Raw genomic sequence first — 12067 nt, 5'->3', positions numbered from 1 at the left:
TCCGGCTCCGGCATATCATACTGATTGTAGAGCTACTGTACCGTCAAGTCATCTATCCCTGCCGGTATTATGAAGGAGGAGGTTTTCAAGGTGACGATCTAGAGAAGGCCAGTATGCCGATTTTTACGCGGCACGGCCAGCTTGAATTACTTACCGCCGTGAACACATATTACGCTGTGCATATGTGCCAAAGCCATGGCGAGTTGTGCAGCAAGAGACCTGGCAACATTGGTCTGGAATGGTTCGTGGTCACTAGCCGCGATCGCATCGGCAAGACTGCACATGGCTGGTACCGTGACGAAGCAGGGATGGGTCCCATTTGGCCCATGAACGTTAAAGCGATCGAGTACGGGTGGGAACCGGACTCTACCGAGACACTTCTCTCCAGCAGGATGGTTGGCAAGGCGATTGAGTATGTCGATTTCCTTGTGCTTGGATGAAGCGGCGCCGACTTTGATGGCAATGTACTTGGAAAGCTGTTCATCCTTGGCTGATCAAATAGTTGAGTAGTTCCCATTACCCAACTTGTGCACTATTCTGTACCGCTTGTGAAGGCAGTCTCCCGTTTGAAAGAGGGTGGTATCCACCTTTCTCATAATAGTCGAGCCTTTCAACGTCGTCAATGTGTTTGTAGCGAGGACGGTTTGTTGACATGGTTGCCAATTGCAATCCGCGATGCTGGGGAACAATTCGGGCGCGACAGCACGGCAGCTGTGAAAGAAACCGCTTTGCCAGAAAAGAAGAGAGTGTGTATCTCATTTCCGCGCGTTAAACAGATGTGGTAAAGGTCGGCAGGGGAAATGCGGCACGAAGCTGTGCTCCTCGCGGGTTCGCGCGTTATAGGGTGCAGCAAGGCAAGCTGACTTTAGATAGCCGCCAGCGGTAGAAGCTGTAGAGCGCCCTTGTGGCTGATTGAAACTCCACCAAGCTTGGTCACTACTGTACCTTATATACAAACCGCCTGAAAGTTGAGAACCTTTGCCGATCCCCCACCCTGTCATTATGAGTGAGTACCGGGCAACATGAAACCGTAGGCGTTGGACGTAGTCGAAAATTAACTGATAACGGCCGCTCGAAATCTTATCACGATTGCGCATCATATGGGGTTGCACCCTGAGCAAGGACTGATATGGCCTCGGAAGGAACATGAAGAATGAGCATTGGAACTGACGGTACTTGACGTGAGTTCATAAACTGGTAAAGAGACCGACTCGGAAATCTTTGTCATGAGGTCTCGCATTCACGAGAGCCTCGCTCACGTTCCACTGCCTAATTATCAAATATGTCCGGCTCTACGATCAATGTTGTCAAGTACTACTTCCATAAAAGACGCCGCCCAGAAACGGAGGAGTACATGCGAAAGCTTGTCGCCATAGCTTACCAAACAGCGCGAGCCAAAAAGCTTTATCCTCGAGCAATCTTCATTCAGTATGGCTTATCCTTGCCACGATAATCAGAGCGGGTTTCCAGGTTACCAGGTCGAAGCATTTTGCGAATCAGACGAACCAGCTCCGACCTGCACGGCACGATTTCCATCCATAGCGTCTACCAAAAGGATGGAAAAGGCCCGCACATCCGATCTGCTACAAGGACGATGAGAATATGCGGAAGGGAACACACGTGGCCTATCATAGCTATATCAAGGACGAGGAGACCATGAAGTTCAAGGAAGCAAAATATCGAGGGGAGAAGCTTGATACGACTAAGAAGAAGAACAAGAAGTCAATCTGGCCAGCCTCGGAAAAACTTTGGGCTGCTCCAGATATCGGTTATGGTCATAAGGATTAGGCAGCTTCTCGATCTTTGGAATGGAGATGTGTATCTAGTCTGGAGGGCACTGTGACATTTCTTTCAACCTGCATGTAGAATAGCACCAGCCTGATTTGGAGTTGATAGTAACGGCCACATCAAACGTTGTCAGGTGGCCCTGCGGAGCTACTCAGCAGGGCGGTCGGTCAGAGGCTCATTACGAGAAACGCATATATCAGGACTGCGGAGGGCCCTCCAAGCTGCGGAGGGCCAGAATGCAGCTGTATTCCGACCCCCTGCCTATGCTCTAATTGCCTGCGGACCTTGTGGAAGACCTCTTCACTCTGCTCTATACCACGCACTGACAAATAGACAGTAGCGGCAGTAAGCATTTGCCGACGCCAACTTTCAGAGATGATGTTGTGAATGCCGCGTGGATCGCAGGGCTTTCTCTGCCCGTTTTGTGAACACACCAGGGTTTATTTCGTTGCTTGTTGTCATCGCATCGTCATACACATTCCACGCGCTACTGGTAAGAGCCGTAAGTAATAGGCCTAGGGCCTATACTTTTGTCAAAGCGGCGGAATGAGCAGGTTGAAGATGTCTTTCGCAGAGGATACCCAATAGTTATCTTGGGCAGGGGGTAGGTAAACGTCTGAAATCTAGCCCTCCGTCGCCCTGTGGTCTCACGCCCCCAGACCAGCAGCCCCTGAGCCACCTGCTTCTTGGCTCCACAAGTGCCTCCTGGCATAGAGATCGCAAGGTCCGCGAGCATTCACGAGCACAGAGCAGGAGGTTTACCATGAAGTATTTATGTTATCAGGCCTTCGGCGTTCCCTTGCCAGTTATATAGTAGACAGTCGAGGAAGAAATGAGTGGCATGCGACTTGCCTAAGCAAACGTTTCAGAGGGAGGCGTTGTCATTGTGCGAATGCATGGCCATGATGATACAGGAACAAGGCGAGATTCACCAGGAAGACCAGGCGATTGGAAGCTGCCATTGGGTCACTCGGTAAAGCAAGAGGGCACGTGAAACACTTTGCATGTGTGTACCGCGGCCATTATAGTAACTTGCATGTTGAGTTTTGTCGCACAATGGGTTCCAATAACATCAGCCCTCAACACTGTCCACAGAACCTAAGACTGGGTGACATCTCAAATATACAACGTGTCAACCACCTTTCCCTTCCAGATATGGCTTATGTTGACGTCTTCGCGATCTCGTGACGCCAGAATGCTGCGGTCCTGTCCTACAGCACAAGGCAGGTCAGACCAAGTGGTTGCGGAGAACTCGAAATGTCGGTCAATTCGTGCTGCACGCCCGGCGGTCTCGGCCTGCCTTTTTTCCATGTGGGTTGTGGCGGAGCCTGTGTCCTGTATTCCGTGAAAGAACGCAGCTCAGAACATGCTCGTACATCGACCTCCAGTCGGTTGTACACTTTCGTCAGCCCTGCCGGGGCGATTCCGTTAGGACATCAGAGTGAGCTCGGAAAGTCAATTCACTGTCCATCGTGGTAGAAGTGGGCCCAGGTTGCCCTGGCCACATTTTCAAGGGCCCCTGCATCCACTGGGCTTTTGTTGTCACGGCTCAAATGTGCAAGGTCGGTTCGAAGCCTTCGTCGTTTAGCATCCATTTGCCTGCATTCGGATTGCTTCCAAGCGGGATGGGGCTGCATCTTCTCAGGCCAGGTCGCTTGGTGTGCAATTGCCGTCCGAAAGCACCTTCGCTATTAAGGGGGTAGGTACACTGGACAGCCTCGGGCCGTCCATCAATGCACTTCGGCAAATGCCAGCGCACGCTCGGCAGATTCATACGCCGCGCCCCCCAGGCGCGAGGCAAACAGAGCCTGCGCCCTGCCAAAGACACCTTGACACCCAATTGACACCCAAGACACGGCACCTGACCCGACCCGCGATTGACATGGCCTGGACGTGGCCTTGACATGGCATTGACATGACATGGACATGACATTCGGAATGATCCCATCTCGACATTGCAACCATCCCATCGAAAAGGCACTCTTGACATCTTGTCACTCTGCGACACAGTCAGCATTGTGACATGGGCCCGTTCTGATTGGCATCTCGGACGCTTTAACATTGGAATTTACCATTCCGCACCATCCCCCCGACATTCATCCATACTCCCTACCTTCAGGATAACGGCCACAAATTTCAGCGTCCCAACAATTAGGCACCTCCTCCGAATAGCGGGCGACGGGGTTTGACAGATACCGCCCCTATTTTCCATGAAGGTTGACCGACTCGCGGACAAAGATCCTGTGTCAGATTGCGTTGCCACCGCCTCCAAAAAGTCACACGCGCCTCCAGAGTGCTCGAGCTTTCTCCGCCTGCAAACCTAAAGCCTCCCTATACCATCCTCACCGTTTGATCCAGTCCATTTCTCTTTCATAAACAAACACCAAGGAAGGAAGAAAAAAAAAACCTCCCGAAAACGGCCAACAACTTTGCATTCTGGATTCCTGAACGACGGCGAAACGCCCCTCTCCATCAACGACACAGATTGTAACCGCTTTCCGGTGGCCTGACTCAATAACCATGGTACGTCCATCGCCCACTACTACCCCAAATTACGATAAAGCCCCGCATGGCGATGCGCAGGGCTCACGGCGTCGGCAGCGAAAGGCAAAGGCACACCTCACGCAGCGCTCTTTCCCCCCCGTCAACACGACGACGACGACGACGACGACGACCAGTCCAGAGAAGCCGACTCGCACCGCACCCGCCGCCGTCGCCGCCGCCTGCTGCTCTCCCCCATGACGACCGCTAACATGACCACGCCCCAGGACCTCCGCGTCGGCAACAAATATCGCATCGGCCGCAAGATCGGCTCCGGCTCCTTCGGCGACGTCTACCTCGGCACGAACATCATCTCGGGCGAGGAGATCGCCATCAAGCTCGAGAGCGTCAAGGCGAAACACCCGCAGCTCGAGTACGAGGCCAGGGTCTACAAGTCGCTCGCCGGCGGCGTCGGCATCCCGTTCGTGCGGTACTTTGGCGTCGAGAGCGACTACAATGCCATGGTCTACGACCTGCTGGGCCCCAGCCTCGAGGACCTCTTCAACTTTTGCAACCGCAAGTTCTCGCTCAAGACGGTGCTGCTGCTCGCCGACCAGCTGCTGTCGCGTATCGAGTACGTGCACGCCAAGTCGTTCCTCCACCGCGACATCAAGCCGGATAACTTCCTCATGGGCATCGGGAAGCGCGGGAACCAGGTGAACGCTATTGATTTCGGCCTCGCGAAGAAATACCGCGATCCGAAGACCCATTTCCATATCCCCTATCGGGAGAACAAGAACCTGACCGGCACCGCGCGCTACGCGTCCATCAATACACACCTCGGCGTTGGTACGTTGTACACCACCTCGCGCTCTCCCCCCAACCCTTTCCTTCCACTCTACCACAAGGCAGCAAGCAGCCTACTTCCTCTCTATGCGCCCTGCCTCCCCCCGCCCCCCGAGCCGCCCAGCTAACGTCCCTCCCCGTGCAGAACAAGCCCGTCGCGATGACATGGAATCCCTCGGCTACGTGCTTCTCTACTTCAGCCGCGGCTCGCTCCCCTGGCAAGGCCTCAAGGCGGCGACGAAGAAGCAGAAATACGACCGCATCATGGAGAAGAAGATGACGACGCCCACCGAGATTCTCTGCCGCGGCCTGCCGCACGAGTTCGCCATCTACCTCAACTACACGCGCTCGCTGCGCTTCGACGACAAGCCCGACTACAGCTACCTGCGCAAGCTGTTCCGCGACCTCTTCGTCCGCGAGGGCTTCCAGTACGACTACGTCTTCGACTGGACCGTCTACAAGTACCAGAAGAACACCCAGGCGGCCCAGGCCATTGCCGAGGCGGCCAAGGACACCACCGCCGCCGCCGCCCCCAAGCCTTGATTTAACCCTTCCATCCCCCCCCCCCTCCACCTCTCTCTCCCTGCGGACATGTCAAGGCTTAGGGACATGTCAAGGTTTATTTTTCTTCCGTCTTTCCTTTCCGAAAGGATCTCATTTCGGGAATTGATCCGTCTGCCTCGAACTCTCTCTGTTGCGCCCCCGCCCCCTTTCCCCACCCCACGGAACACATGATGGCGGCAGGTCGTCGGGAGTCTGTTGTCTGGTGGGGGTGGGCTTTGGGGAGAGACATGAGCATTCGACCCGAGGTGCGAGCGGGCCCAGGACTTGATGGAGGTTCAGAGGGGAACCAACGTCCTGTGCACGGTTCTGTTTCCTGTCGAGCCTCGAGAGGCCGTCTGACCTGACAATACGCGAATCGTCCTGTCATCCGGGGAAGACGCAGCACTGCTCGTTTCTGCCGTTCGTGTTCTTGCACGTGCGGCGCGCAGGGGGTCTGTGGGGGAAAGCGGTTCTGACCTGTCAGTGCCGAGCCGTCTTGTCGAGCAGATCGCTGCCTGCACTGCCGTGCGCGGGGTCCATCACAACCACGAGGGATCCTGCAATGGAAGTAGAGCAAGGAAGCGAAGAGAGCGGGCAGGAACGACGTTGTGCGATGCAAAATCAGGTTTGGTTGGTGGTAACATATTGAATCACAAATGAAGGATGGCAGGATCAAGATTGGGAATCAAAGATTCATCAGACATCATTCACCGGCAAAAGGACAATCAGTAATGTGGTATCATAGTATATATTCTCCCCGGCCAACCCATGCCTCAGTAAGCTATGGGCGCTGTTGGAGACCAAATCAAACGGATCCATCATCTGATGAATCGGGCTGCCGTAGCTAAGCCGAGTCCAATCCGCAACGCCCTGGTCAAACGTGACCTTGATCCCCCATCGCTTTGAAAGAGCGAGGCCAAACCGAAACCCAAATCAACGAACGAGTCAACGCTTCAATCTCAAGACTCGTGTGCAACTTTTCTGTCCCTCCCTTGCCCAATGTTGTCGGCTATCATCCGCGGCTTCCGACCGTCAAGCCCGTGGACATCTTCCCAGGTCTCGCGGCGCAAATGGCACGAGACGAGAGCGTGAGTCCAAGGGTTGCTGAGGTGTTTGCCGGAGCAGATAACCGACCGCCCTTGGTTTCGGTGGTTGCAGTGTATGTGCGGACGGGTCATGCCCTTTCCAATATCCACCCACCTCCTTTCCATCCGTACCTATACTCCGCCATGTACTGGAGTATCCTCCTGACCAAACCGCCCGTTTTGAAAAGTGGCCGCCGGAGCTAGAGACCAAAGTGGAGAGTTCCAATGACACGCAATGCGCCTTTGGCTCAAAGGAGAAGTAAAAAAAAAACCAAGCCAAATTATGCATTAGTACGTAACGCCCCTGATATGCTCTGCTCTCGGCTCGGAGACCAAACAGCCAGTGCTGTTTGTTGTTGCGCGACCGTTGAAGGCAAGCGTTGCTGAGAAGAAACAGTGGAATGTCCCGTCATGTCAACGACGACCCCATTGAGCGAGGAGGCGTTCAGGACAGGACACTGTTGCTGCTCTTCTCTTGGTGTCAAGACACCGCCGCTGAAAGCGAGTTGAAAATGCCATGGACGCCGGTTTGCCGAAGGCAATGCCAAGTCCGGGTTAAGGGGCTTGGTGAGAAACATCGTGGGTTGGTAAAACAGTTGAGAAGCGCCAAGTGGCGGATGTTGTGCCGATCATGTCGACAGTGGCTCATCATCGACAAACGCCATCAACCTCGAATTGCTGTACCGGCATGAGTCTCACTGAAGGAGAACGGAAACCGCTCCGGCAAGTGCTGGGCGTAGAGATGTGGCGACGTACCAGCGAACTGAGGTAGACCACCAGTCAGGGGAGCCGGCGAGGCTGATGCAGGAGTGGCGACTTGGCCTGCTTGCCGCTGTGCTGTTGATGGGCTGGATGGTCGCTCGCTTGAGGGTATCAGGGAGATGAGCGGCGAGTTGGCGGGCGAAGCACCGACGGCACTGCCAAAGAAGTATGGCGAGTCGTCACGAATGTGGAGGGTATGGTGCTGTGCGGGGCCAGCATGGTGAGGCATGTTGGGACTTCCGTTTTGGCTGGAGTTGGTGCTGTTGGTGCCGCGGGTGTCGCAGGCATCGCCAGCACCGTCGTACTTGCTACCCTTGAGGGTGCCCTCCTGTAGGTTTGGGCTGGACTGCTTTGAGCCAAACTGCACGGTGGCTTTGTTAGTCTAGGCTCAAAGGGCTCTCTCATCGTGGTTGCTTGGTGGTCGTTGAGGCTGTGGGCGCTGATGACGGGAAGTACGTACAAAGCAGTATTTGTTGACAAGTTCCTCATATGAGTTGGAAGCAAGGGAAGTGTTGGGCGAGTCGTTGCCAGCCACTGCCACAGGTTTCGGGTTAGAAATCATGGGCGAGGGACCACGAGGCACGACGGGCATCTTCAGTTTGGGAGGCTCAGGGGCCATGGAGATCTTCTTGTGGCTCTTCATGTACAGACCACCGTCGGCCTTGGTGTCCTTGCTCATCGAGTCCTTTGCGGCCTGAACAGCGGCGGTGAGGGAGGCACCAAAGTCATAGCGGTTGGAGAAAGCCTGGCAGCTGGGTGCGGTCAAGCCCCTCGAAATGTTATCACTCGCCAGGTTGCTGGTCGACTTGGTCTTGAGGCGGAGAGGCGGGCCGGATTCTCCAAGATATTCGTGGATGGGCTGGTCGAAGTTGTACTTGCCCTTCTCGCCGCCAAAATCGTCGAAGCCAACAGTGACAGACTTAGGGCGTGATGAGCTAGCAGCCGGGCTAGCCCGACGGTTGCTACGGGGCAGGCCACCGACAGGCCTACTGGCGGCGCCAATGATGCGTTTGCCGTTTTGAGGCAAGTGCTTCTTGCGGAAGTCCACTTGGAAGTTGGTGCCGCCATTGTTGTCCCAGAACTCTTGTCCCATGACGTTGTAGCGGACACAGAAATAGAGAGTCTTGGACTCGAGGTGAGCCAAATCCGAGAGTTTGATGGCGAAGGTGAAACGGTCATGGCCGGCGTCCGACTCCTTAGGGCGGATCTCATGCGAGTACTCAGCGGCGACTTCGGAAGTGGTCTTCCAGTAGTCAAGTGTGAATCTGCAAGTGACGGACTTCTGGAAAGACATGTTCTCAACGGCGACAGAACCGAGTAACGACTTCTGGTCGGGTGAGAGCCAGACCTTCTCGAGGCGCACAGGCAGCGACTTGCGGATAGGAGAATCCATCGGCTGGTTAGCCGTCACGATTTCCCACTCGTAAGGAGGGGACCGAGTGCCGGATCGCTCATCGCCTGGGAACGGATACTCATTATCACTGTCGTAGTTATCGGCAGGTGACGACCCAGCGCTGACGGCGAGCGGGCGGTCGACCTGGAGGAAGTGGCGCACGTGCTCGAGGTGCGAGTCGAAATGCACCGCCTTTGAGAAGGTCGGCGTCCCGGGCATACTGGACGGCCTTCGGTGGGATGAAGGACGCAGAGCAGGGCGAACGAGCTCTCCAGACTTCTTTCGAACCATCGGAGGCTTCATCATGAGATCCTCATCCGACTCCTCTTCAGAACCGGTAAGTGAGGTCTCCGAAGACTTGGAGATCATGACCTTGGGTTCGGTAGCAGAGCGCGCGTGTGTTCGCCTCCTTCCGCCCGCGAGGTCGGGGGTGCTGAAGCTGTGAACAATGTTGTTGCTCGAGATGACTTCGGGCCTGGAGATGTCCCCTGCGGCCGTCTTTGGTGGGGGCGAGGGTGCCCTGCGAACAGGGATTTGGCTGATGGCATCTTGCAGTTCCTTCAGGTTGTGAAGCTGGCGTCCGCGCTGCGTGCCTTCCTCGTCCTCGCTTGCGGAGTCCGGAGGTGAGATGACAGCACCGTTAGGCATACCACTCTCGTTGGTTACCGGCGGTGGCGATTGTCGGACACTGGTCGTGGCGAGAGTCCTGATGTTGTCTGTCGCACCGACGGGTACCTTGTCGTTCGTGGCGCCATTTCCTCCGCCCAGAGCCGACGGCGTGCTGCGTCGGTTCTTCGTCAAATAGGAAGCGGACCGAGGTAGTGATGGTCTAGGGCTGCTCTGAAAAGAGGGCCGTCGACTTACATCGGGCGACGAGGGGGCAGAGTTGGCGGGGGATCGACTATGAGAGGGGGGCGTGTAAGGCATCCCAGCAGTCAGGGTGCCTCTGGAGAGTGGTGGTAAGATGCAGGTTCGCAAGAGACCACGTAAGGTAGTCTAGTACTCCGACACGGATAGAGCTACCTGATTGCAGAGAGGACAGCCCTTGGGTGGTTGACTTGAAGAAGCAAACCGAGGAGGGTATCAATTCATGGGGTATTAGGATGTTTGTGAGGCGGGTCGTGTACAGACTCGTCGCTCGAGATTAGGATATAGAGAGAGCTGGAAGTTTCGAGTCAGCTCACTGGAGGCCATATGGCAGTTGTATCAAGGATGACAAAGGAAAGCGCGTGGGATGCATTGGCATGAGGTGACGACAAAAGGAAGCAAAGGGGGGGAAAATAGATGGTAATAATGGGTTGTCAAGTAAAACAGTATCAAGAAGCGAGTATTCGAAGGTTCAAGACGGCAAGGAACATATGAAAAAAAAGGAGGCAGGTGGAACAAGAGCCCTGCGGTTCATGGGTGGATGTTGCGGGGGAGGCGGCTCGACGCTGGGTTTTATTGCTTCTTTGTATGCCATCGTCGTCGTCGTGGGGAAGGGGGGAATGGTGGCAGCAGCAAAACTCACCTGACAACGGGTACCGGGGGAGCAACGGGAGAGGGCCGTGGCAGCGAGAGTCGAACAAGGGCAATATTCCAGCAACCTTGCAAAGCTCGCGTGTTTGGGGAGGCCGAGGAATGTCAGGGACGAGGCGCAAGACAGCGAGAGATCTCCCCACGGAAAACGCTCGTGACGTCTGGCGGGAATGCTGCTCCGGCGAGTCGAGGCCAAGAGAGTGTCTTGGAAAGAGGCGTTGGTGGTCGAAATGAGGTCGAGTCAAATTTCGAGCCGCCGTTGGGAGGATGTCGTGAAAGTGATTAGACGTAGATTCCAGAGAGGCTTGGGGTGTTGTTGCCGTCTCGTAAGCGTCGTCGCTTTGGTTGATTCAGATGCAGGGGGGGTGGGGGGGATTCGAAGGGGGAGGTTATTGAGTCCTGCTCTGTCGTCGTTTCTGTGGTCAGCCTTGGTGGAGGAAGGTCTTGACGAAGACGAAATGTGTCGGGGGAAGAGGGGTGGTCGTGTGGTGGTGGAGGAGGAGGTGAGGTGAGGTTCAAGCACAGAGGCAGGTGGGATGGGGAGCAGAAGGCGCGGGCGCGGAGGGAACGGGAGTGGTTTTGAGGATTAAAAAGTGCCAGTGCCAGCAAGCGGAGACAATCCAGGCAGAGGCAAGTAGGTACCAGGCCCCAAGTGCAAGTGCCACTGACAGTGCTAGAGTGTGTCGGACCACCACCACCAGGCGCTGGAGCTAGGCCTGACCGGGGGGTGGCCTTGTTGAGAACAGGGGTGGATGGGGCTTGGGGCCTGGGTCCTGGGTCCTGGCTTTTTTCTCTGTGCCGGGGTCGGAAGCGCAATCAAGTGTGGATATGGATGTATGGGTGGGTGTGGGCGTGGGCGTGGGTGTGGGAGTCAAGATGGATGGGATGCGTGGTGTGGATGTGGAAGGGGGAGGGGTGGCGTGGCCGTGGTGGCACGTACCTGGCCGGTGTACCAGTCTTGGTCTTGATGTCGGTGGTTTGAGTTGATTTGCTTGGTGAAACTGGATGTTGTGCTATCGGATGGCAAGCAGACGACAGGTCGGTTCTAATATGATAATGATGATGATGATGGTGGCGATGGCTGGGCGGCCTACAGATACACGCAGATGCAAACACTGATGCAGAGCCGTGGAGGACGACAGAGGCAAGAATCAAAGGTAGATTGAGACGAAGGCACGAGCAAAAGGCGAGAACCAAGAGTCAACATGGGAGGATCCAGCAAGGTGTTTAAGTGTGTCAAACGTCAAGGGCAGCGCGGCGGAGCCGGCGACATGAGGCGAGGCGGAGGGGGCAAAGTGAGGTAGGAGGAGGCGAGAGAGTGTATATCTTTCCAAGCTCGAGATAGCGATGCGCAGTAGTATCCTGCGCGTCGAGAGGGAAAAGGCGGAGAAGGTGAGTGCGGATGCGGGATGAAGATGATGGAGGTGGAGTGTCGACAGCAACCAGACGGGGTTCGAGATGTAGCACTGGATGGAGGACAAAGCTCGAGCTCGACCTTCACGCTCGACACTCGACAGCACAGGTGGGATGGGGAGAGGGGGGGGGGGGGATGGCGATGGCACGGTCGACACGGATGGGTGGATGGCCAGTGATGACTGGCGGGTTGAGGAGAGCGACGGCTTGAATGGCGGATGGTTAGCCTGTTGGCGGC

At 55.7% G+C, this 12067-nt stretch overlaps 2 protein-coding genes across 2 annotated transcripts; one reads left to right on the top strand and one right to left on the bottom strand.

Moving 5' to 3' along the window:
- Nucleotides 1-4541: 4541 nt before the first annotated feature.
- On the top strand, nt 4542-5658 carry HRR25 (serine/threonine protein kinase; the record flags this gene model as incomplete). Its single annotated transcript, XM_028643545.1, has 2 exons — nt 4542-5118; nt 5261-5658. 2 exons carry the CDS (start codon nt 4542-4544, stop codon nt 5656-5658), a joined length of 975 nt encoding a protein of 324 aa, XP_028492872.1.
- Nucleotides 5659-7407: 1749 nt separating this feature from the next.
- On the bottom strand, nt 7408-9825 carry D7B24_009471 (uncharacterized protein; the record flags this gene model as incomplete). Its single annotated transcript, XM_028643544.1, has 3 exons — nt 7408-7866; nt 7966-9690; nt 9763-9825. 3 exons carry the CDS (start codon nt 9823-9825, stop codon nt 7408-7410), a joined length of 2247 nt encoding a protein of 748 aa, XP_028492871.1.
- Between the last annotated feature and the right edge of the window lie 2242 nt (nt 9826-12067).

This window comes from Verticillium nonalfalfae, assembly GCF_003724135.2.
Source record: "Verticillium nonalfalfae strain VnAa140/NRRL 66861 chromosome Unknown scaffold_95, whole genome shotgun sequence".
NCBI lineage: Eukaryota > Fungi > Ascomycota > Sordariomycetes > Glomerellales > Plectosphaerellaceae > Verticillium > Verticillium nonalfalfae.
The sequence above is the reverse complement of the archived record's forward strand: the minus strand, read 5'-3'. Positions and strand labels throughout refer to the sequence as shown.